The 23,455-nt window shown below is 37.9% G+C and overlaps 1 protein-coding gene across 1 annotated transcript in view; it reads right to left on the bottom strand.

Annotated features, from left to right (window-relative positions):
• The window catches only part of Ptchd1 (patched domain containing 1), a 54,698-nt gene that overhangs the window by 12,267 nt on the left and 18,976 nt on the right, over positions 1–23,455 (bottom strand). Inside the window, exon 3 of the mRNA XM_005077977.3 lies at positions 3,944–4,604. Coding sequence (XP_005078034.1) covers positions 3,944–4,604 — 661 coding nt within the window. The remainder of the gene's footprint in view (positions 1–3,943; positions 4,605–23,455) is intronic.

Raw genomic sequence — 23,455 nt, 5'->3', positions numbered from 1 at the left:
TTCTGATATTATTCCCTTCCTAGAACCTAATATACATTCTGTTTCTCATTCATATCCCCTAAACTGTGATGTCTGGTTACATAAGTTATAAAATTGTTGTGTGTTCCACAGGTTAGACAATTCAGAACTAAACAGCCCGAACTTGACATCTGACCTCTTCAAAATTGAAGAGTATTTTTCATCTCATCCCATCTCCAGGGCTCTTGAATCTCCACAAAGGCAAAGCGACCCTTCAAGTTAAAATGCCACACAGAAACTGATATCCAAACTATCTTCCACAATGACTTCAATTCTCTCTTTTATGTGCATGGAATATATATGAGAAACAAACTTCTCATTTGGATAAGGAATAAAACCGTCCTCTGCTCCTTCCATATTCTCCAATATTTTACTCCTTTCCTGACTTAGGTATGATAAACGAAGCTGCATAAATAAATACCACATCTTTAAGGAGAATTCACACGTGCAAACCTGATGCCAATTTCCTAAATCATACTCAATTGGACAACCATGTTGCAAATCTTCATTCTATAGAGGTCATTTTATAATAGACTAAAATAATGATACTTACATATATTAGTACCTCATTACATGACATCAGTATAACCAACTAAGTTATTTAAATTCTAGCAACTGAAAATATCAATAGACATTTATGATACTGTGGACTTTTAAGGATTTCAGCTCTAGATAAACTAACCTGACTCATCTGATAGGGTTATGGCAGAACTGAAAGTATCTCATATGCAGACGCTGATGAAAAACATTCTAAATCATGAGCTATTTATGCTTACATCATTGCCAAGCTGATTCATCTGTGTAGGATACATTCTTTTTGCCAGAGATATCATGTATCATCTTAGCTAGAAACACACATTCATATCACATTATGATGAACTCTCAGGGTTTATTCAAATTCCTTCCTCTTGTGGAATCTTGTCAAGTTATTACTGCTTAACACATGTAGCCTTAAAATTTTCCATTATAAATCAACTGCCATTCTAGCATTTGATTGGATCCAGCCTTACATGACTACAGTCACACTAAGAATTCAACTGAGATAGTTGAATTTGGCATTTATAATACTTGACACATTAGAGATTTTTATGACATATATATTGATTTGATACAGTTTTACATGCCAAACTAAATCAAGAAGATTTTTAATAACTTGTTTTGGTTAAGTATAAATACATATTTTTATAGATAACAAATTACTAGACAGCTAATTTATGTGTATTACAAAGCTTCTTGGTCATCTGAAATGTTTACTGTTAATTTAGGACTAGTCATCAATAAACAGAACTAAACATTGACCTTGAATACATTCATGAATCTTCTCTTGCTTATATTTCATTTTACAATCATACTCTAAGGATTAAGAGTTTGTCTGAGAAATCCAGAAGGGCAAGCATCCTAAATTCAGGCATTGTTAGCTTTATGAGCATATTAAACACAAATTACATTGTGCAAAGTCTTTATTGCAAATGGGCCTTCGCTACTAAAATGTGTAGTTTCCTTTCATGTTGTGACTAAGTAATTTGAAAACCGTATGGGCTGAAAATGTACAGAAAGGTTGCAGGCTGATGGTCAACAGGAAAAGCCACCATCAAATCAATGCAGGGAACATTCTTCACGAATCCCAAACAAGGAAGGCAGAACTGGGCCCCTGTCTTGCTTGTTCTCTTTTACTGCAAATACTTGTTTGTTTACCTTCGTGGTGCTTGTTTTGTTTTGTTTTCTGAATTAAATTCTGAGGTAAAGTTCACTGATACTTAGTCTCTATGGGAGCTGTGTAACTACTTAACCATTTCTGGAATCACTTTTTAAAGACACTACTCTGTAAGGGCATCATTGTGTCCTAACATCACTCACATCCCCCACTGACCAACACTGCCTGATTCATTACATTCTGGTGTTTATACATATGTGTACATACCTATGTGTGTGTGTAATATGTATTATATTTACTTAGAATAAATACCTAAACTATCTTTAAAAGTACAAGATAAATTTGGGGAAAATATTAAAGATTCTAATTAATTTTATTTTGCAAAGTTTTAAGAGGTTTTGAATATTTTCCGTTCATTGTATTTAGGGAAATCAGGTTTGAAAATTGCTACTTTAAGATTAATTCTAAGAAGCTTTAAATATTGTAATGTTCTTTGTGACCATTGGAAATAGTCTGGAGTGCCATAAAGCCAAACTGTCAGTAGTTTCCCAAGCTTTCACATCCTTTTATGTCACTTTAAGAACCTTTGTATATCCCTTTAGTTCCCAACCAATTTTTTATTCTTGTTTATCTTTGTCTTGCGAAAGCAACAACAGAACCACTATTTTTAAAATGCAAAGTTAAAATAATGCAAGTGCTCAAGCACGTGACTAATCATGAGCAACACATCTTAATTTAAACCTTGACTCAACTCTCTGAGGAAGTTACTAATCCTCAATTCTCCCTACTCTTTGAGGATTCTTGGAGTCAGTTTAAAGGGGGAGGTTGGGCTTTCGCTGCCTTCTTATCAGACTGGAGGCAGACTGTCCCAAGTTGTTTTCAAGAGTGACAACTAAATTGATCTAGCAGATTCTCTGACTGCTCAGTCTCTCCACAGTGCCTTGCTTTCCACAAAAGTATATGTTTATCGACTAGGTCACAATTCACATAGGTCACAAAGCATTGAGGGCATAATGTAGCTCCATCAGCCCTGCTTATCATTTAACTGTAATTCAGCAGCGATTTTTTAAGAAAATTCTGATCTTACTGCTACTCTAAAACATGGCATAAAGCCTACCAATGAAATAAATTGTGGTGACTTCCCAGTCAAGAACAACAGAAAATCACAACTGTCTTGTATCTTTGGTATCTGATGCCAGGTGACATTTTTATTTTGCTAGAGGAATTGATGGGCAGTTGCCACATAAAAGGGGGCCAGGGAAGCTAACCTAACCTTATTGAATCTTTAGCTCACAGGGACTTTATCTCCAAATGTACTAGACATATCATCTTCAATAGCAGGCAGGCAGAACAGCTAATGATATGAACACTGTGACTTTGTTTCTATTAAGGAATTCCTGATGATTTCCCCAGTTAAAAACTCCAGAAGAACCCCAGGACCATCGCTCTAAGATGTTTATATCAAGAATAATGAAAAAGATACTGTGGTACTGATATTTCACAGGATGCTTTCCAAGTTCTTGTTTACTTATCACATCCTTTTGTGTGATGCTCACATCTACTCTATTCATTAATCAATAGAGAAAGGAAGCAAGGTAGCAGAACCAGTTTGCCCTTCCATTTGCAATTCTAAAACTCCCGGAAGGCTTCTCACCTGGGTCATGTTGGGAGTTTCTACAGCTGCAGGGGGAACGTGCAGAGGAGTTAACTATGCAGGGGACCATTCCTCCATGAATCTCACACAGAACTTCTGTGTAAATACCCCAGCTTCTTCATCCTTCCAGGAGGACTTTTCTGAGGAGTGGTCTAACTAATCTTTTAAAGGTCTCCAGGGGGACTGATCTACCAGTACCAATAGCAGTACCCTACCATACTCAGGGCTGCCTGCTTTTCTGGCTCACCTCTTTCATTCCCATACTGGGGCTACTAGAGTTTTTCTCCTAAATAAACTACTTGCATCTGAGTCCCCTACTTAGGTCTGATTTGAGGAAACACACTAGAGCACAGACAAGACTGATATTTTTCAAATACTACAGAATTATTAAATATAGAAACATGGCTAGAGTCTCAGCCTTTGACTTTCCAGCATTTGTATCACTTAAGTTGCTCCTTAGTGATGACTACTAATTGACAGACCTCCTTCCAGGCCTTCTCAGATAAGTGAAAACACTATAACTGAAAAAATTGTTAAATGGCTCTTTGAGAAAACTAGTTACTGTCATCAACAGGAAATAAACAACAAAAACAAGGAAAATGAAAGGCAGTAATTACCTAGCATGACGAAAGGGACTCCCAGGAAGGTGGAATTGTATTTCCCACCAGTAAGATTGATGATTCCAGCTGCAGTGAGAGTAGCTAGGCTTATGGTCACCAGCCCAAGCAGGCCTAACCAGGGTTTGCTGCGGACACAGTCCTGCATAGAGCAACAGAGAATGGCCATGGTGACTACCAGGATCAGGCTGGTAACCAGGTAACGTTCTGATACACGGCTGGTCTTCTGGAAATCTTCCCTCAGTGAGGAGGATGTGTACGGGTATATTTTGACTTTGCTGTTGGATTTCTGGAATAGTTTGACAGTGTCGCAGAAGCTGGACTCCCACCTCTCAGCTACCATGTCATTGAGACTGTTGATTGACTGCAGATAATAAGTGAGCTGAATGGCTTCTGCAGATTTCACCCGGTCCTTGCTGTGTACAGTGACACCTCCAAGTTGGTGCCCATTATAGACAGCCCTTCCATCCTTTAAGTGAGTGATAGGATATGTGATAGCGAAATTGGTCCGATTTGCAGCCCGGGCATTCTTTAGCTCTTCCAGAACGTGTACTATGTCATCCACAATGCAAGTCTTATCATTATTCAGGACACATATGTGGGCAAACGTATAGTTAAAGCCAGGCCTTGGAACCTGGATCTTGGTTACAGCAGTATGCAACTATGGGGGAGAAAAACAACAGTTAGTTATTTTTAATAAACAAGTAGAAACATTAGCTCCAGAGATTGAAATATTTCCTCTTTTTTTGGGGGGTTGGGGGGAGAGAAAATCATTAGTTCCATCTTTAAGACAGAGGGTTTAAATGAAAAGTTTTGTACATAGATCACAAATATGTAGTAGAGATGCAAGACATATATTAGATAAGTAGTTTTCACAGTGTGTGGCTCCAATTCTAGCAGTATCAATGCAAAAGAATGTCAGAAATGCAAATTCTTTGGTCCCATTCCAGACCCAAAAAATCAGAGGGAGTACAACCTATATAGACCTTCTGGGGGATTCTGATGATGCTAACATTTGAGAAGACATTACATTCAAGTACCACTATTATTATTTGTATGCTTCTTTATTTGTGACCAAAATACTCTATAATGATTGCAAATCATATATAGGTCTATTTTTTATTATTTTTCTTGGAAATATGATGCCTTTCTGAATGCAGAGGTACTCTGAAGGCTAGTCCCTCATTGCCGACTTGCAGGGCAGCTTAATAAGCTTATCTAATTGCTCCACTATAAAAGTTAAGAAGTTTACCTTGACAGCTGTGTTGACTAGCTTTCTGTCAACATGACATAAGTGAGGATTGTCAGAGAGGAGGGAACCTCAATTGAGAAAATGCCTCCATAAGCGCAGATTGTAGTCAGACAAGCCTAGAGGACATTTTCTTAATTAGCGATCAATATGGGAGGGCCTTGCTGGTTGTAGGTGGTGCTATGCCTGGGCTGATGGCCCTGAGTTTTATAAGAAAGCAGGCTGAGCAAGCCACGAGGAGCAATCCACTAAGCAGCACAATTCCATGGCCTCTACATCAGCTCCTTCCTCCAAGTTTCTGCCCTGTTTGAGTTCCTGCCTTGATTTCCTTCAATGATGAACAGTGATGTGGAAGTATAAACCAAATGAACTGTTTCCTCCCAAATGTGTTTAAGTCATGGTGCTTTAACACAGCAATAGCAACCCTAAAACTAAGACACTCTCCCTTGTCTTCTTAGTTATTCCTTGTCTGAATAGAGAGGAAAGACACTAAATGATAAGAGTCTAGTTAAGACAAATTAAAATCAAACTAAAGGAGCACAATGTGACTTTTATACACTTTAAGGCCTGGAGTGTGATCATTGTTAGAGTACTTGCCTATTATGTACAAGACCATGGTTTCTATCCCCAGTACTACAAGAATCATTCTACACACCTTAACTAGTGTCAGATTGTGATTGTGTCAAGTTACTTTATACTTGTCATCAAGTATCATCAAATTGCACACAAGAAGATAACATCTACCATTCCATGCCAAGGACAATTCTAGGCATTAGCACAGATTAGTTGACTTAGAACTTACATAGGATCATAAAGTAGGTAGCTTTATTTCTCAAGTGAGGCAACTGAGTCGTAGAGAACTTAAATCATTTGTGCAAGATCATGTGCATCATAAAAGGCAGAATGGGGTTATACCTAGCATTCTGAAACAGGGCTTAGGTTCTTAGGCTTTCATCCTATATACATCTAGATACCAGAACTGCAATGAGGATTCCTACCAGCAGCTGATTTCTGAGTTTGTGCTTTGTTTTTTACCCTGCTCCTAAAATTCGCATGTAGGTGTTCATACAATCTAATATCCAAAGTAAGAAAGCAGGCAGTAAGTTTTTGAAGGGATTATGGGATTTAACTGAACTACTAACTTGTGCCAGGTTATCACACTTTGCCTCTTCTCAGCAAATAAGTTTATAATGAGAATACAAAGGCGTAGGGAAGCCTTGCATATAGGGTTAATTGGCATTTTCAAATGACATCATTTTCTGTTTCAACTATCGATATACAGGCCCCCAATTTAACTATTTTAACTCCACAGTCAGTTATTGTCATGATGTCTTATATGTGTAAATGTAGCTGGTTTGAAAAATAAGGCCAGTGAGAGACATGTGTTGGTGTGTTAAATAAAAAAGGGTATGTATGGCTGTGCCTAACACAGAGTAGACTCTCCCTAGTGTCCACGTGACCCTGCTATATCTTCTCTCAATCTGTGCTAAATGGATTATTGGTTAGGATGTTTTGCCGTGCATGTTTCTGATGGAGTGGGATAGTCTGCTTTTTTGAAAATGTCTGAGAGCACCAGCTGTTAAAGTACTTTACTTAGCCCAGAGGTAGAGTTGTTCATCCAAACTTCCAGTGTCCCCTTCCCCCACATCTCTTCATGAACACCAACCCTTAGGCTCAGAAAATACTTTGTTGTGTTATGTTTGGCTAAAATATTTTCATCTCTTTTGCATACACATAGAGTCTTCCAGATATACCTAGGAGGTTATTTTTATAGTTTGAACCACATGGTTTTAAGCTCTGAAAGTATCTTTCTGTCCACTCCTGTCTAAACACGGACCAGAAAGTCATGGTTAGGATTATTCCTAATCAACAAAAGTTTCCAAATGTAAAACATTATTTTTGAAGATGAAAAATAAAGAAGAATATAAATATGAGAGAATTTTGATGAAGTCAAAGACTTTTCAGGAAAAAAAATCAGAATAGACCAAAGAGGTGATATTGGAAGCATGTATGCATGTAATATTTAGTGCATTGTTTGTTACCATAAGGAGTGCAATAAATCTCCCTTAGAGTGGTTACCAAATATGTCAAGAGGAAAAGATTGCCAAATAAGATGGTGTTAAGCCACAGGGCTGAACCCAATTATAGCAGGGGATATTTTTCCATCCTTTCCCTGCAAAGAACATGCCCTGCTAGTTGGGGAGGTATAAACTATTAAGCAATCTGCCAACTTTTCAGATCTATGGCTATGACCTCTAGGATAGCACATGGAAGGAAGGAGATACTATATTAACCCTTGTACTAGCAGACAATTACTGAGATTCTTGGAAAATGGGAAGGAACATTACTGGCTTGAGACCAGAAGATTTCTTAACTCAGCAGTAGAGATGCTATGAGATGCAGTGCCTTGAATTTCTGGTGGAGTGGTGGGTAGCACATGTGTCACTCTTGTTTCTGAGTGGTATGGTGACATAGAATGAATGACAAAGCAGTGAGGTGGTGCCTGAGGCCACCCACTTGGCAGGGAGAATCTGTGGGATTGTGCTGTGGAATAAGAGGTGAGAAGATAGAATAAAAACTGAACGTTGAGACTCCTCTTTGTAACTTTTGAAACAATTCATCTCTCATCATCGATTCTAATGACTACATGTCAAGAACAAACACATTTCACTTTTGGACACTCACATAGTCATGGTCAGACATCTTGCACATAATACTTAAGTATCTACATGCACTCTTGGCTTTAGAATGCTCTGATTTATTTTTCTGAAGGAGCCCCAAGTAGAGAAGTAGAACCATGACATTCTAAGTTGTGGTACAAAGTATATTTGCAAGATTTAGAAACAGAAAAAGGAAAAAACCAGAGAGATGGACTCTGCTTCAGCTAGTCTACAAGAGAAACAGCAGCAACCCACATGAGTGTAGTAATAAATTAGTTTAACAGCTTTAAGAAAAGAAAAGGAAGAGAAAATAAGGCAAATTAGTAGCCCTGACCTTGAACATAGTCTGAATCTGTCACATGGGTCAGTGGAAAATCTGTGTTTATATGGCTATATATAGATGCCATTAAACCAACACACATCCAGTAAATATTCATAAAATCTACTATGTTGTCAGTAATATAATTTTCTTGAATTTAGTGTGCTTGTATTCATACATGCAAAATTACATGAAATGCAGTATACAAAATGAAAGGATTCTAACAACAAACAACACCAAGTACTTTGTATTAGTAAAGCCCAAGTCTATATAAATATTGATCATGATATTTTGATTATTATATATTTGCTCCTAAAGACATTAGGATTGGATGTTAAACTGAAATTCATTCCAAGTCTCTGAACATATCATTTAAACTATCAGCTTCTTTGCTCTTTCCAATATTCATGTTAATAATGATATCAGTACTAGTGACTAGTCTGCTAAACATTTTCAAAACATTAAAAACCCTTATTCAAGGTAAAGACTGTAGAAATGCTTAAATTATTATCCCCATTTTGCAGTTAGAGCAACTGAGGCACAATGAATCACCTAAGATGACTTGCAGAGTAAAGCACAGATACAGATAGCAGAACACAGCCTGAGACCAACACAAGTTCAACAGAAAGGACAGAAAAGAATCAAAGATAGAGAAGTGTCATGCCACCTAGTTCAGAGAGCTGCCAGTGAAATTGAGCTGTGGAACAGCCATACTTGGAGGTTCAGTAACGGAGACCAAAGATGATGTGGACAGCTAAAACTCATCTTTAGACATTAACATCACATGACAATATGAACAAATAATGAAGGGGGTGGGTTTTGAGCTCATACTTTTCTGTTCTTCCTATAGTGTCTAGCATTGTCAGATAAAGCTTCTTGGAGAAGACCTTACTTAGAATTCCTTCTTTCAGCCAGAAGGCACAAGGGAATCTGGTAATAAAATGTGTGGGCTTCCAACATAGCTTCTCTGCTTACCTCAGAGATGCTGGAGTTCCTAGAGATGTCACTCTACTTCTTTAGGTCCCAGACTTCATATTTCACATTATCAGTAATAAGAAGGGTATTGGTTTAGCTGATTTGTTTTCTTATTATTATTGAAAATAGACTCTTCTCTCATAAGTACATCCCAACGACAAGTTTTTCTCCCTTCACTTCTGCTGGCTACCCCCATCACCTCTTTACCCCCAGATCCATTGGCCCTCCTTTTCCTTTCAGGAAAGAGTAGGATTCCAAGAGTGGACATCCAAATAGAACAAAATAAGACACAATAAGAGAAGGCCAAAGCCATCATATTGAGGCTGGACAATGCAACCCAATAGGAGGAAAAGAGTCCCAAGAGCAGGAAACAGAGTCAGAGACACAATTGCTCCCACTTTGAGAAGTATCACAAGAACATCACAAGAACATCAAGCTAACAGCCATAACATATACACAGAGGACCTGACGTAGTTTCTCTTGAGAACCCACCATTGTACTTGTAATGTCATATTATCCTAAGATAAATGACATCTGTAAACGATACAATCAGATACTAGATGAAAGAAAGTTAATATCATAAATAACAATTGAGATTTATTCGAACTATTTGAGGTACACTTTCCAACACACTGAAGCTCCTTTTAAGGTAATGACAGATCTGAAACTAGACGAAGCACAGGAAGAAAACTGGACAAAGAAAATGGATATATTTAAAAGATTCTCTTCTGTGAGTGATTTCTCATTCTGGGGAAGAATTGGCCTTTCTAATTCCCTTCTGCCAGAGTCTGGGACAAAGCCAGGATGGGCTGCTGGTCACCACAGGCCAGAGTCTAATTTCCTTTCTGCCTTCCCTTGGCACACTCGCACCTTCCTCAGAAGACAGTAGGGGCACCTTGTAGAGGAGGGTACAGAAAGGATGGGGAAGGAAGTATCTGCTTCTGACTGCTAATTTGTACAGGAAAAACACCTGTGGGATATGAGAGTACACACACACACACACACACACACACACACACAAAACACACACACAAACACACAAACACGTATATATTAATTATATATGGTTTTGCTATGAAGAGGGAAGGAAAAGAAGGATGTTGACTCTGACAATATAGGGCCCTTAACATGCTTTGTAAGCATGTTGTCACCTAGCAATCCCAACTGTGAGTAAACACTTGCAGGAGATGTGGTGTATTCCCTGGTCTCTGGCATGATGCATTTCAAGTCACTCCAGTAGGAATTGGCACAGCATCTCGTTTTTCAGCTGCCTTCTCTTCCTTGTCTCATGTCCCTACCCCATTTTTTTCTGCTACTGCAGAAAAAGATGCACACATTAAAAAAACAAGAGAAATCATTGGTTTGTTTTCCTAACCTTCATGGTTTGCCCTCAGATATTACCATTCAAATGACATTAAATCAAATTTGCTTAGAAATACTTTCAAGGAATAGGTTGTTTTTCCCCTACAACAAATGACTTCTGCAGTAAATCTCTCCAAATCCCAGGTCTTATTTACGTTCTATGTTCTGCCATGATAGGTGACTAGCTAGTAACTGGCATGATATCCTCACCCATGTCACATGAAAACACCTTGAAGTAGATGGATCTAGTCTCTGTAGTTCATACATTACACTAGCTCACTGTTTGTTACGTTCTGTCTTTGCATGAGCTCACTCTCACCCACTCTTTTTCCTCTTCTTTTAATAGCTATGCATTACATCAGAACACCAGAAGTTCAAACTTGGGGACTGTTACTGTGATTCATTTGTAGAGCAGCCAAAAGCAAGTTAGTCATCCCTGAATAAGTGAACAGAAATAATCATTCTGCCTTTGAAACATTACATTTTTCAGAGGACACCATATTTAAGCTCTGGATGAAGCCAAACAAGTGACTATCTATTCACACATTTCCTTTTGCACATGCATGCCTGGAATCATGCATATCAAACGGTTTGTTGCCGTTTGATATGCAGTGGCAGTACGGTTCTGGGAGAGCCTATCATGCCTGTTTTGAACTTTACTTCTCTGGGGTTAATTCTCAGACTGTGGGTGTTGATATTGAAAAGCAGCCTAAACAACTCCATTTTATGAATTTCCCAAACAAGCTAAGTTTGTCTTCCAAGTCTTATCTAGGTAAACAGATCCACTTTCAATTTGAAAGTACTGAACCTGATGTTTGAGAAACAAAACAAACAAAAATAGTCTTGGTGAGGGGAAAAAGAGGATGCAGCATACCATTGCAACTTTTGCCTAATTTCATGTTGATCAGGATGAGAAGATAATGTAATTATTTCCATAATGTGGAGAAATTTTCACTTATTTAATTAAAAAAGAATCACAATATCTGAAGATTCCTAGAAATCTGTGAAACTAAACTTTCTAATCAGAGCTACTATTTTTCATTCCCTTTATCCTGACTTTGCTTTCATAGCCAAGCTTAAATGCTTGCTGAGCAAGTTCATGGGTAATGAATCTTGTTTAATAGCTGTAACAGGAACAATTCTCATAGAAATAGGAGACTGTTAAAGCTGGTTGGCCAAATGACAAAAGGGTCAAATGCATAGAACAAGAAACAATTGTTTTAAGATTTAAGAAGGGGACCATACCCAATAAGGCAAAGGATAGTAAAATCCAGGAGGCAAGGACATTTAGGTTTAGAGAATGTGGACCCAAGTAGGAAGACCACTTCATTAAGAGTCAGATGGCTGCTATTCCTGATTTTGCTGGCAATTTAAGATGAAAAAAAAAGGAACTTATGAAAATGCTACCATCCTTGTTTGAAATCCCCCTAGGTTTTCCCATCATGTTCAGAGTAAAACTCCAAGTTCTGATTGTGAACAACTACATGGGGCTTTGTCCATGCTGGCTTTTCTAGACTCATATTTTGCTGTGCTCCTACTACACTTGTTCTTTTTACTTTTGAGTCTCACTGGAAGGTACTACTTCTGGGACCTACTAAATTTGTGTGCTCACTTCTTTCACTTCACTTTAATCATATGCCCTCATAAAATCTTCAATAGAAGAACAATCACCATCATCAACATCTCATTTTGTCATAGCACTGATTATGATATACCATCATCTTTGTTTCCATATTCTGCTGTCCCCATGGGAATACAAATTCTGTCATGCTAGTGTGCATGTATGGTTTACTACTACATTCTTTATACTTAGAAGGGTGCCTGGAGCATATAATGCATAGATGTGAAAAAAAACCACATAGAAGAATCTAGAGACAGGATAAACACGTGTGTGTGTGTGTGTGTGTGTGTGTGTGTGCATATTTGCACATTATGTGGAAGCCAGAGGCTAAACTTGGATGTCATTCCTCAGCAGTCATCTACCCATTTTTGAGACAGGGTCTGGTTGTAAACCTCTGTTTGTCCTGCAACTCACAGAGTTCCAACGCATCTGACTTCTAGGTACTGCGATTAAAAGTCATCTTGTCTTTTGAAACAATGTATTGCTGGATTTCCTGGTGCACACCTTTAGTCCCAGCACTCACTCAGGAGGCAGAGGCAGGTGGATCTCTATGAGTTCCAGGACAGCTTGAGCTATGTAGAAAGACCCTGTTTCAAACAAACAAAAAAAAACAAACAAATATGCAAAAGCAAAACAAAACAAAAAGCTATCAGTGGCTTACAGCACACTTGATTAGGTTAAATTGGCTCCAAAATTGAATCTGAATCCTCCAGAAGAACAGCCTATGCTAGCAACCACTGAGACATGTCACCAGCCTAGGAAGTACAATTTCTAAGTGTGTGGATACTGAATTCCAGGCCGAGCGCCTTTTGCATGGTATAACCATGACCCTATGAGAGAATGATTATCTCTATCTTTCAGATAATGAATCTGAATTAAATTAGATGCCTAAAGTCATTGTTTCTGTTTGCTTCCCAGAGTTGCTTGTTTAGAGGTCAGGGCACCATGCATGTAAGACATTTGGAAGACAACCCCAGGAAAGAATTACAATGTGACACTGGGTCTGAGCTTCAGTGAGTATTTGCTTTCCCCCTTCTAGTGCCTTCCTCTCTACCAAGGTGCTATCAGACATAAAACTTATGAAAATTTGTTCGTAGTTTAATGGTACTAAGTCAGGATTTTAGGGAAAAAGCAACTATATTAGGAATGTTATTACACATTTATTCATTTAATTTTTCTGTTTCCCCCCAAAGCAAAGATGCACACATTCTGAGCATAAACCTCTGAATTCCAGCAGAATCCATACTTTCAGTAATTTTAGCCCATGACAAAAGCTCAAAGCACTATATAATCCACATCCATAAAATATTTGAAATAAAAAATAATAACCTTAATTTGTACTTCATGGAAAAAATGTCTCCATCAGATGAGTTCTTTGTCATCTTACATTTTTTTCTTCAAATTGGCGTTAAGGATGAGAACAATGAAAATTAAGGGTGATTACTGAGGAAACAATGAAAACAGAGTGTTCTACCTGATGACCTGTTAACACCTTTCCTGGATGATGGACCATGAACCTTAGAGTGAATACCTGATGCACAGCATAGAAGAGTCTTACCAGATAATACATTTTCACTGGAAATAATTTTTCTCTTAAGGTGTTCACCCAAAGCTAATACTCTTAAAACTCATTGTGTCTCAGATACTGCTGTTGTTTTCCTGATCTGGCAGCAATTTGCTAAGGCTATGACTATTTCTGTGACTGGGATTGCTAAGGCCTTGACTATTCTGAAAGGTATTGATATTGGTGGCATAGTGTATCTTGGTGGAAACATGCTGCCTGGCTTCAAGTCTCAGTGTTGTCATTGGTACATGTACGCCTCAATTCTTCAACTGTAACATAAGGATGATGATGATGATGATGATGATAATGATTCCTATCTCATTAGGACTGTTAGAGAATAAATTAGAAGTCAATTATCAGCTTGTGAACAATTTCTGACACACTAGTGTAATCCAGAAAATGTCTGAGAACCAAAACAAAATGAACAAGCAGAGTACTCCATCTGCATCGTCTGTTTTGCCTTGCTGCTCTCATTTTTCCTTTAAAAGAGCATCTTCCTCAGTTGTTTTTTAAAAGTATATTCAATGAAATGAAAAGGTGACAAATTTCTTTCAGTAGATTATGGGGCAAGTGGAGTTGTTAGTATGTGCCAGTATAAATATTTTAAGACAATATATGGACAGCATGTGTTTGAAAGTTGGCACCTGGGACTGGAGAGATGGCTCAGCAGTCAAAATCACTGGCTACTCTTCTAGAGGACTCAGGTTCTAATCCCAGTACCCACATAGCAGTTCCTAACTATCTGTATCACCAGTTCCAGGGAATTCAATGCATCTTCTGGCCTCTGTGGGCACTAGGCATGCACATAGTACACAAATATGTGTGCAGGCAAAATATCCATATGCATAAAACATTAAAGAATAAAAGAAACTTGGCACTTGTTAAGTGCAGCACAGGCTCCCAGTCTAAAAATGATCCCAGGTTTTTACATTAGCTCCCTAGTGAGATAATTATGCACATCGACTAAAGAAATATACATCAGTCAGGGAAAGGTAGTAGGTAGGTGTAAAGGAAGCAATGTAAATGATACCAATTACTACTGTCATAGTGTAAAAAATGCTACATATATTACCTCATTTAATACTCACACCAGAGTAGAGACTACAATATCCACTTGCAGGTGAGGAAACCGTGTCTCAAGAAATTTAAACAGTTTGCTTCAGATCTCAAATTTAGGATGTAGACCAGCCCAGATTTAAATATTGGGCTCACCATTCCCTATGGTGGGATGCCTTGCTTAGCCTTGATGCAGGGGGTAGCGACTTGATCCCGCCTCAACTTGATGGCTAGACTTTGTTGATTCCTCATGAGAGACCTTACCCTTTCTGGGGTTGGAGAAGGAAGGAGGAGGGAGGAGAGGGAACTGGCGTTGATTTGTAAAATGAATAAAAAATTTAAAATTAAATAAATATAAAGTAAATAAATATTGGGCTCAGACTATCGCCTTCTAGTGGGAGTCTCTTTAGCAATGTAAATACTTTATCTCTTGCTATCTCTGTTTTTTAATATTTGGATATTGATTAATTTCTTTTCTGCATTAGACTTAATCATAGTTGATCACAATATTGAGGACACTGGCATAGCAAAGTCAAAGGGTCAAACATGAAAAAGCAGCACAACAGAAGCAACCACATTCTGTCTTACATTGAATGCTGAAGCCCTGTAAACACTAGATACTCCAAGGGGAACTTCAAAGAGGACACATAACTCCATTACCAGTGACAAGTATGTTTACCTAACCAGAGAAAAGAAAATGTGGGAAGAGAAGATACTTTCCATGGTTTAAAATATATCTTTTGCATCATGCTTATTTCCTATTGATAAACCAGCCTGTCTCCACCTTGGACTTGAAAGCCAAACTAGGTTCAATCCTCTTTATGATTAAACTTGTTTCTAAACATACCCACCTGTAACCTTAGCTACAAATAGCTCTATACTGCCTCTTCCAGGAAACTCCAACCATGCCTATATTTCAAAAGGTTGTTATGACCACCTAGTTATGACTACCTTGCAAATCATGCCTTTGTTTCATAAGGTTGTTATGACCAACTTGGTGTGCTTATGTTCTGCTTGTTTGACCCCTTCTTATTTGTCTACCAGACCCCCCATTTGGATAATTGAGGCATAACAAAACCCTATCTTCCCCATGTCCAGCGTTGATCTCTTGAACATTGCTTTAGGGGGAGACACCCCCATAAATATAATGCTTCTATTTCAAATAAAACTGACTTTAATTAATTTTGTCAGGATTTTGGTCAGTGGTCTTTCTCCTTGCATCTGTGAGATTAACACTATGTTACCAACAACTGGTGGGGAGGGCAGCCCTACAAACAAAAGAAGAAAACCTTTATTGATAGTAGTTTTAGATTTACTGTAAAACATCATATGAAGTTATAGGTGTTAGGGTACTTGAGTATCATTCTTTCCCCCAAAACAGTATACCAACAGGATGTATGTGCTTTCTGAGGTAGGGAAATTTGGTTCATTTAATCCTGTATATTCTAGAAATATAGAATAGTGCCTGGCACACAAGAACCCAAAGATGTGTTTATTGAACCTTCAGAGTTTATTCTTTCTTGCTGATTCAAACTTCTTCTAATGACAGTGAATGATAACTCATTTTTATCAGTAGACACTTACTGTGCTATACGTACATTATTTACATCTTAAATAAACAGATGACATTGAATTTGAACCTATTGCTTACATGCTGGAGAACAAGTCGTTGATCTCATTAGATCAATAGCTAGCCTTAGACTATATCCCCACACACACACACACACACACACACACACACACACACACACACACACACCAAATTTGACATAATTGTACTATGCTTAATTTTATAGGACAGTTTTACTTTCTCATGTATATTTGGTTGTCTTAGAAGAAGAATAAAAATACAAAAATCCGGATACTCACAGAAAACTTTGTGCCTATTACCTAAAAAGTCATGCCTACCTGAAGATTGTGCTGATACTATTAATAATTTTGATGGATATTGTGATTATGAAATTTATAATACAAACAGGAACATTGTTTTCATATTTTGTGCTACTTGTAAAGATAAAAAGGGCACAGGAGTAAAAATCTGAAAGTTTACTTATATTGCATAACAAGCTGACCAAGCTGGACATGGATGATAAAGTTTAGAACAAACCATTTTACTTACTTTTCTGTGACTTTTTCTACAGTCAGATTTCTATATTTCAAAAACATGTGAGGTACAATACACAAGTAAAACTATTGCAAGTACAAAAATGCACTGTTCATCTCATAGGAACAAAAACTCAAAAGAGAGGACATCAGAGTTAACTTAGTCTGTCTTTCAATGTCCCACTATTGTTGGGAACCTAAAGTATTTCATGTAATGCTATACTACCACAGGAAAGGAATTAAGGAAGGAAATTTGGAAAGAAAAGTCCTTCCATCTCTAACCAAACCCACAATTTTTCTATTGCAATTTCCGACATAACGCTGTGACATGTGAGATTCAGCAGGTCAGTGTTTCTTGCTACCCCAGAGATGGTGGGCATCCCCAGAACCCTTAAAACATTCAAGCTCCATTTCCTGAGCACACCTACTCTCTTGTAATTGACAAATGACTTCTACTGAGCCATCTCACTGACAGAGGGATTTTGGAGGTTGTTTACCTTGCCAGGAGAGACAAGTTCCTTTAATGCCCAAAGGTATCACTCTATGTGATTACATCTTTAAGGCTTACAATGCTCGCTGATTTTCAGGCCCACAGATGTGAATCTTTTGATGGCTTTTTGATACTGGACAGGTGGTCTGGCAGTGTCTCTTTGCTTTGTTGAGGAGTAGAGGTCATGCAGAGAATTTATGTTATATCTTATCATCAATTATAGCAAAAACACATTTGTTCAATTGGTATTAAGTGACTATACTATGTTGGGAATTATGCAAACCCTGCGGAGATAAAGAACATTAAATCATGACTTTATTCTCTGTATTGGTTGGCACAGGTAAATCACAAAGTGAAGTGTCATGTTGCTGTGACATGAGGAGGCAAAACAGTACAGTGGGATACAGGGAATAGGGCTACTATGTTGGTGTGTAGGGGACAGTCAAGGTCAGATAGGTGAACATGTGTATGATAGTAGGGTGCAATACAATGCAGAATTGGAGAGGAAACAGGCTAGATGAAGGATGATCTTTTCATTAATGTAGTAAAAGAAAAAATGCAACTTTGAGTAAACTCGGGTCACGTGAACATAACCAGTACAGTTCTTCCCTGCTAGAGCATTCAGAAGAAAAAGGCAAGTGACACAATTACAAAATGTTGGATTTCTAAGAATACAGAAGTATGAGGTACCAAAGGAAGACTTCTTGGAGGAGTTAACCTCTAAACTAGAGGTTCAGAATGTTAAAGAGGTCATCATGGGCAGAGGCTTGTCACGAGTTTGGAACTAGTGATGAGAGCATAGCAGGTGGGAATTGTGACCATAAATTTTGCATACAAATTGTTTCTTTTTTCCTATTTTGTTCTTCTTACTTTCTGTTAAAGAATGTGGGGGAATGAAAGAGTCTCAAGCTGTTGGGAAACCATGGTGGAAAATTAAAGTGCCAAGAAAATACCACAGGGTCTTTTCTGCTGAAGTTAAAAGATAACCTTTTCCTGAAGACAACTGGAAACAAAGGAATGGTCTCAAACAGAGGACTAGCTGATCAGAATAGTTTCACTCTGCCTGAAATGTGGTATCTAGGTACTGGAACCTTGAGGCAAACAGAAATTGTAAAACAGTAATGTAGTATCTTCTACAATTCTGAAAGGTCAGAATCCCAGTGCTCATACTGCCTTGAAGAAGTTGTCTCTGTGATTTTATAGACCTGGACAGCTTATGCCAAGAAGTAAACTAGGTAGTAAAACTAGAAAACAACTCACAGCCTAAGGTACTGATGAACTATTTGTATTGCATTTCTCTGGTTTATGTGTTAATGAGCCACCTAGTAATTAAAGATTTACAAATGTGCAGATTTAGTTGGTGTGGCCTTTAAGTTTTCTGTGCACTTCTAAATGGCAGGCTAGATCACACAAGCACAGAAATTCCTGGCCAATTGTTTGAAATTATTTGGTAGCAGATGTGTTTGGTACCCTGTTAAAATCCTCTCTAGCCCTTATCTCTTGAGAGCACACCTGCCCAACTTCAGATGCCAGCATACACACTTCTTTGTCAAAGAGCCCACTTTGCCATCTGCTTGGCAAGTCAGAAGTGCTGGGAAATTAACATTCTTTGGGATCAGTACTCAACCAATGACAGACAGATGGGAGTTGATGTTTTAAAATCTAGCTCTCTTTCCATGGGAGGGCTAACTCTGTGGTGTGTTTTAAACTGGGTTCCCAGATCTTCCCTAGTGATGTTATGATCCAGATGCCTGAAGCAATCGCCTGCTGAATTGCTCATCCTTTTAGGCTTTCCCCCATTTCTGGCTTACTTCTCTGTTACTCCTCTAATGACCTTTCAAATAAACTGTCTTTATCTGATTTCTTGTTTCAGGGTTGGCTTGTAGGGGAATATAAACTCAAACAATGTTCAGTAGTGCCTAATGCCTCTGGAATGTGGTTGTTAGTGTCCTCAAAACACTACTATTCCACAACCACTACCCCAAGTCTTGGATATTCAAATATGGTTATGTAGTAAAGAAACTCGGCACTGAGAGGAAAGTTAAAATCACGTGAGCTGCTCATTTCCAATCTTCCTATGGGAACTCGTTTTTCCTCTGATGATACACATATTAGATATGGGATTAATACTTCTCCAAGTAGCATTAAGAAGTTCATGGATATATATATATCAGGATGCTACCAAGTGTATATACATCTTCCTTCCTCATTTGGGGAATACTCTGATTTCTTTCATTTAGGATCAAAGGAAATAATACAATAGGGCTAAGGTATATAGTTGTCATGGCTGTACCATAAATCCTCAAGAAGGGCTTAGATTTGCATCCTATCGGGAGTAGAGAACAGTAGAATGACATGGCTCTCATTTTCTTCTTGCTCACGATAAAGGAAGGGGCCATCTCTTTGAATTTTACTTAATTTGAAGAAGTAAAACCTTCACGCTTAGTAGTATAGTTAGAAGCTTCTTTGCACCATTCTAGAACATCTCTGTAGGTAAGGTCTCAGGTTTCAGTGTTCTCTGTTGACAGAAAATGCTGGCATGTTGCCCAAGTTGGATAGGAGTCCCTATCTTTACATTTCTACTGTTATGGCAGTAGGTGTGTGGGAGAGACAGCTGATGTGTTCACTGGATTCTTTCCCAGGCATTGATGTGCCTGGGGAGTATGTGCTGGTGGATACAAATTCTCCATGCATCATCAGTTGTGCTGCCAGTACAGGTGTTGAAAGCCTCCATGGTGGCAGTGTGTTGGACTTCAGTAAAACTGACTGGGTTTGTCTGCCAAGATTTGGGCTGCCTTTCTTCTTGTTGTTATTCACCATCGTTGGATGATCTGTACTCTTCCATCTCACTGACAGGGTCACTGACTAGTGGTATGTGCATGTGCACACACTCTTCTATACTGAGCTATGACTTGTACATGGTAAAGTACACATATCTTGAATGTACAGTTTACGTATTATCTACTCACATACCCATAACAGTGTTGTTCAGATCAAGAAAGAATATCTATAGAACCAAAATGACTCTGTATGCCCTTTCCCAGTTAATACTGCCACTAGTTCCAAAGAAAAACTGTTCTAATATCTATTAATTTTGTTTTGTCTTGAGCTTCCTATAAATAGAACAGTATAGTATGTACATGCATGTGTAGTGCATTTGTTACTCATGAAATAGCCTTTATGATCCATCTGTCTTATGATTTTTAAGTAGATTTTTGTATTTAATGAATTAGTAATATGTTGTGAGAAGATACTGCATTTTATTGTTGCATTCTACGTTGGTGGAACTTTCAGGTAATTTCCATTTTGTTGTTTTTATAAGTAAAACATGAATGGACAAGGGCTTTGGAGGACATATGTAATTATTGCTTTCAGGTATATAGTGATGTGTTGGTAATTCCCTAATAAAAATATCTCTATCTGAGATTTGTAAACATGTCCACAATTTCCAATTGTAAGTTATTCAGGGCAAGCAAAGTAGGAAAAATATGTGACCAATGAGAATTCAGGAGCCAATGCCTGCATAACTACTGGACATGTAGAGCAAGCATATATTTATGTTGTTTTCTAAAGTGATTAGGTCCATTTACATGCATATGAACAATATTTTAGAATTGGGTTTGCCCCATATTTTCAGTAATAGTTAACATTATTTATGACTTTTACCATTCTGGTGGGTGTTCACTAGTATTTGGCTTTAATTTTTATCACTATGGTGACTGAAGCTAACTTGGCACCTTTCCATGTGCTCATTATCTATGTGACTATGTTCTTGTCCAAAATGCCCATTCAAGTCTTTTGCCTTTTGGGTTATTGGGTTGTTATGTCTTTTCTTTATTGATTTGCAGGAGAAAAATCGAGATTTAAGATTAGTGAGTATTGTGAGATACAGTGAAAGAAAGGATAGCTTCAGAGGGAGCATGGCATTCTAGAAACAATAATCTGACATAGAATTCATACAGACTTATGTTCATAGCCAGCTAAATAACTTTTTGATGACCTTGAGAAAATGATCCATCTGGGCCTTCAGTTTCCTTATTGTCAAAACAGGATTACTATCATGTAGTGTTGCTGGTTCCTGAATGAGACAATATAAGACACCCATCAGAAATATACATCAGAGATGCCAAATTATTCATTTGTAGCCTGAGAAACCTTCCCTTATCTCAATCAGAAAAGGAGCTGGCACCTTTGCTAGCAGTGCTATTTATGAGGCAGATGATAACCTAATTGAATGCACAGAAATTTCATAGTCTTGGCTGTCTAGTGATGTTATTGTCATAGAGCAACTGCATTTCTCATAGTGTGATGGTTATATTATTTTGTAAGGAAAAAAGTTATTTTGTGGCAAAGTTTAGTAACATGGTATTCTTTAGGAATATATTTGATATGGTTCAGAAAGTATCTATATAGCATTTTTATAGTCCTCTATCTTCTATTTAGGAGGAAATGCTTCCATGAATCAGCATTATTAAGAATCTGGGACTATTTTTGAATGGTGGCACAGTGAATAGACTAGTTATCTTTCTAGACAAGTTGTCTTTCTAGTTTGGGTTTGTGAGAAGCCTCAGCTTAGATATTATCTCCTCCAGGAAGGCTGCATTGAGAATGCGAATTAGGTCCTTCTCGATACTCTGTGTATAGACACATCTATTTTATCACTTGCCATATTTTAATGGTCATATTCTCTTTTTATTTTTATTTTTAAATTTAAATTAGAAACAAGGTTGCTTCACATGTCAACCCCAAGTCCCTCTCTCTTTCCTCCCCTCCTCCCACTAAGCCCAGCATGGGGGCATCCATAGTCTGTCATTTCATCCAGGGCAGGGACTAGACCCTCACCCAAGAGTCCAGGGTGAGAGTGCATCTCTCATGGATGGATGAGCACCCAAAGTCCATTTGTATGCTTGGAAAAAATACTGATCTACTGCCCAAGGCCTTATCTTTCTAAGAAATAGATTCAGTCTTTATTATATTCCCTCTCCCAGCACACTGTGTGAAAGTGAAGGTATATGATAGTTAAGACAAGCATTCCAGGCAACTAGGCACATTCTTATATGTTCTCCTTGGCATCACCAGCAGATATCCATTAAGCAGCCTCTCCTGAAATCTACTTAAGTACTGAGAGGTGATTAAATAAAAAGCACTGCCTAGTTCTCAAAGGCTAAGGAGAATAAAAGGCCAAATGAGTAGAATTGCAAGCAACAAGCTAAAAAGAACCAGAACATAAATTAAATTGAGTACATGTTCTCATATGTTTGTACAAGATATTGTGCCAGTTTAAAAAGGAATAAACAAGTATACTACTACTTTTTCTAGCTCAGTGCTCAAGAGAATATACAGGAAGATATTAATATACATATTTCTAAATAAAATAGCACACAGAAATGAAGAACAAAGAAGTTTAAACGTTGTCATTTTTTTCTTTCCAGGTAGAAGTAATTTTCCCAGAATCGATAAAGCAGCCTACAAACCTCAAATAAGCTTTCAGTTCATTTAAGAAGTGTGTGAGTTTAGGTGCTATTCTTGCTAATGCTGAGACATCACGTAATAGAGAAACTGAGAAGACAACACCATATTTTTACAATTTTTTCCATGTCAAGTTAGCCACTTCAACAACTGCTAAATTCTGTAATGTATTTAGTGCATATTACAGAGTGCTTCTGTATTGTTATAGTAAACAGTAGCAGGCTTTGTAACTTTTCTTTTTAAGGAACAAGACAGCAAAACTGAAATGCTAAAGAGCCAACCATTCTGAATTGGAGACATTTTCACGTGTTTTGCAAATACCTTTTGAAAGGGAGACTCCCAGTGGGAAGCAAAGATGTCAGGTGTTGTGCTCTATCATTCTCTGCCTTGTGCCTTTGATAAAGAGTTTCTCACTGAACCTGGAACTAGGCTGGCAGTCAGAAAGTCCTACTGATTCTTCTGTTACTGCCCCTTACAGTTCTGGGCTCATAGGTGTGTATGTGGCCATACTCAGCTTTTTACAAGGGTGTTGGGGAATTCAAACTCAAAGCATTCATGTTTGCACAGCAAGTGCTGTTACCCACTGAGCCATCTTCCCAGTCTAGGTCAAAGTTTGACCTTTTATTTCTGGGTCTGATGGTGCA

The sequence above is a fragment of the Mesocricetus auratus genome, unplaced genomic scaffold, assembly GCF_017639785.1.
Source record: "Mesocricetus auratus isolate SY011 unplaced genomic scaffold, BCM_Maur_2.0 Super-Scaffold_100003, whole genome shotgun sequence".
NCBI classification, from domain to species: Eukaryota; Metazoa; Chordata; class Mammalia; order Rodentia; family Cricetidae; genus Mesocricetus; species Mesocricetus auratus.
Note: the sequence above shows the minus strand (reverse complement) of the source record. Positions and strands in the feature narration are given on the sequence as shown.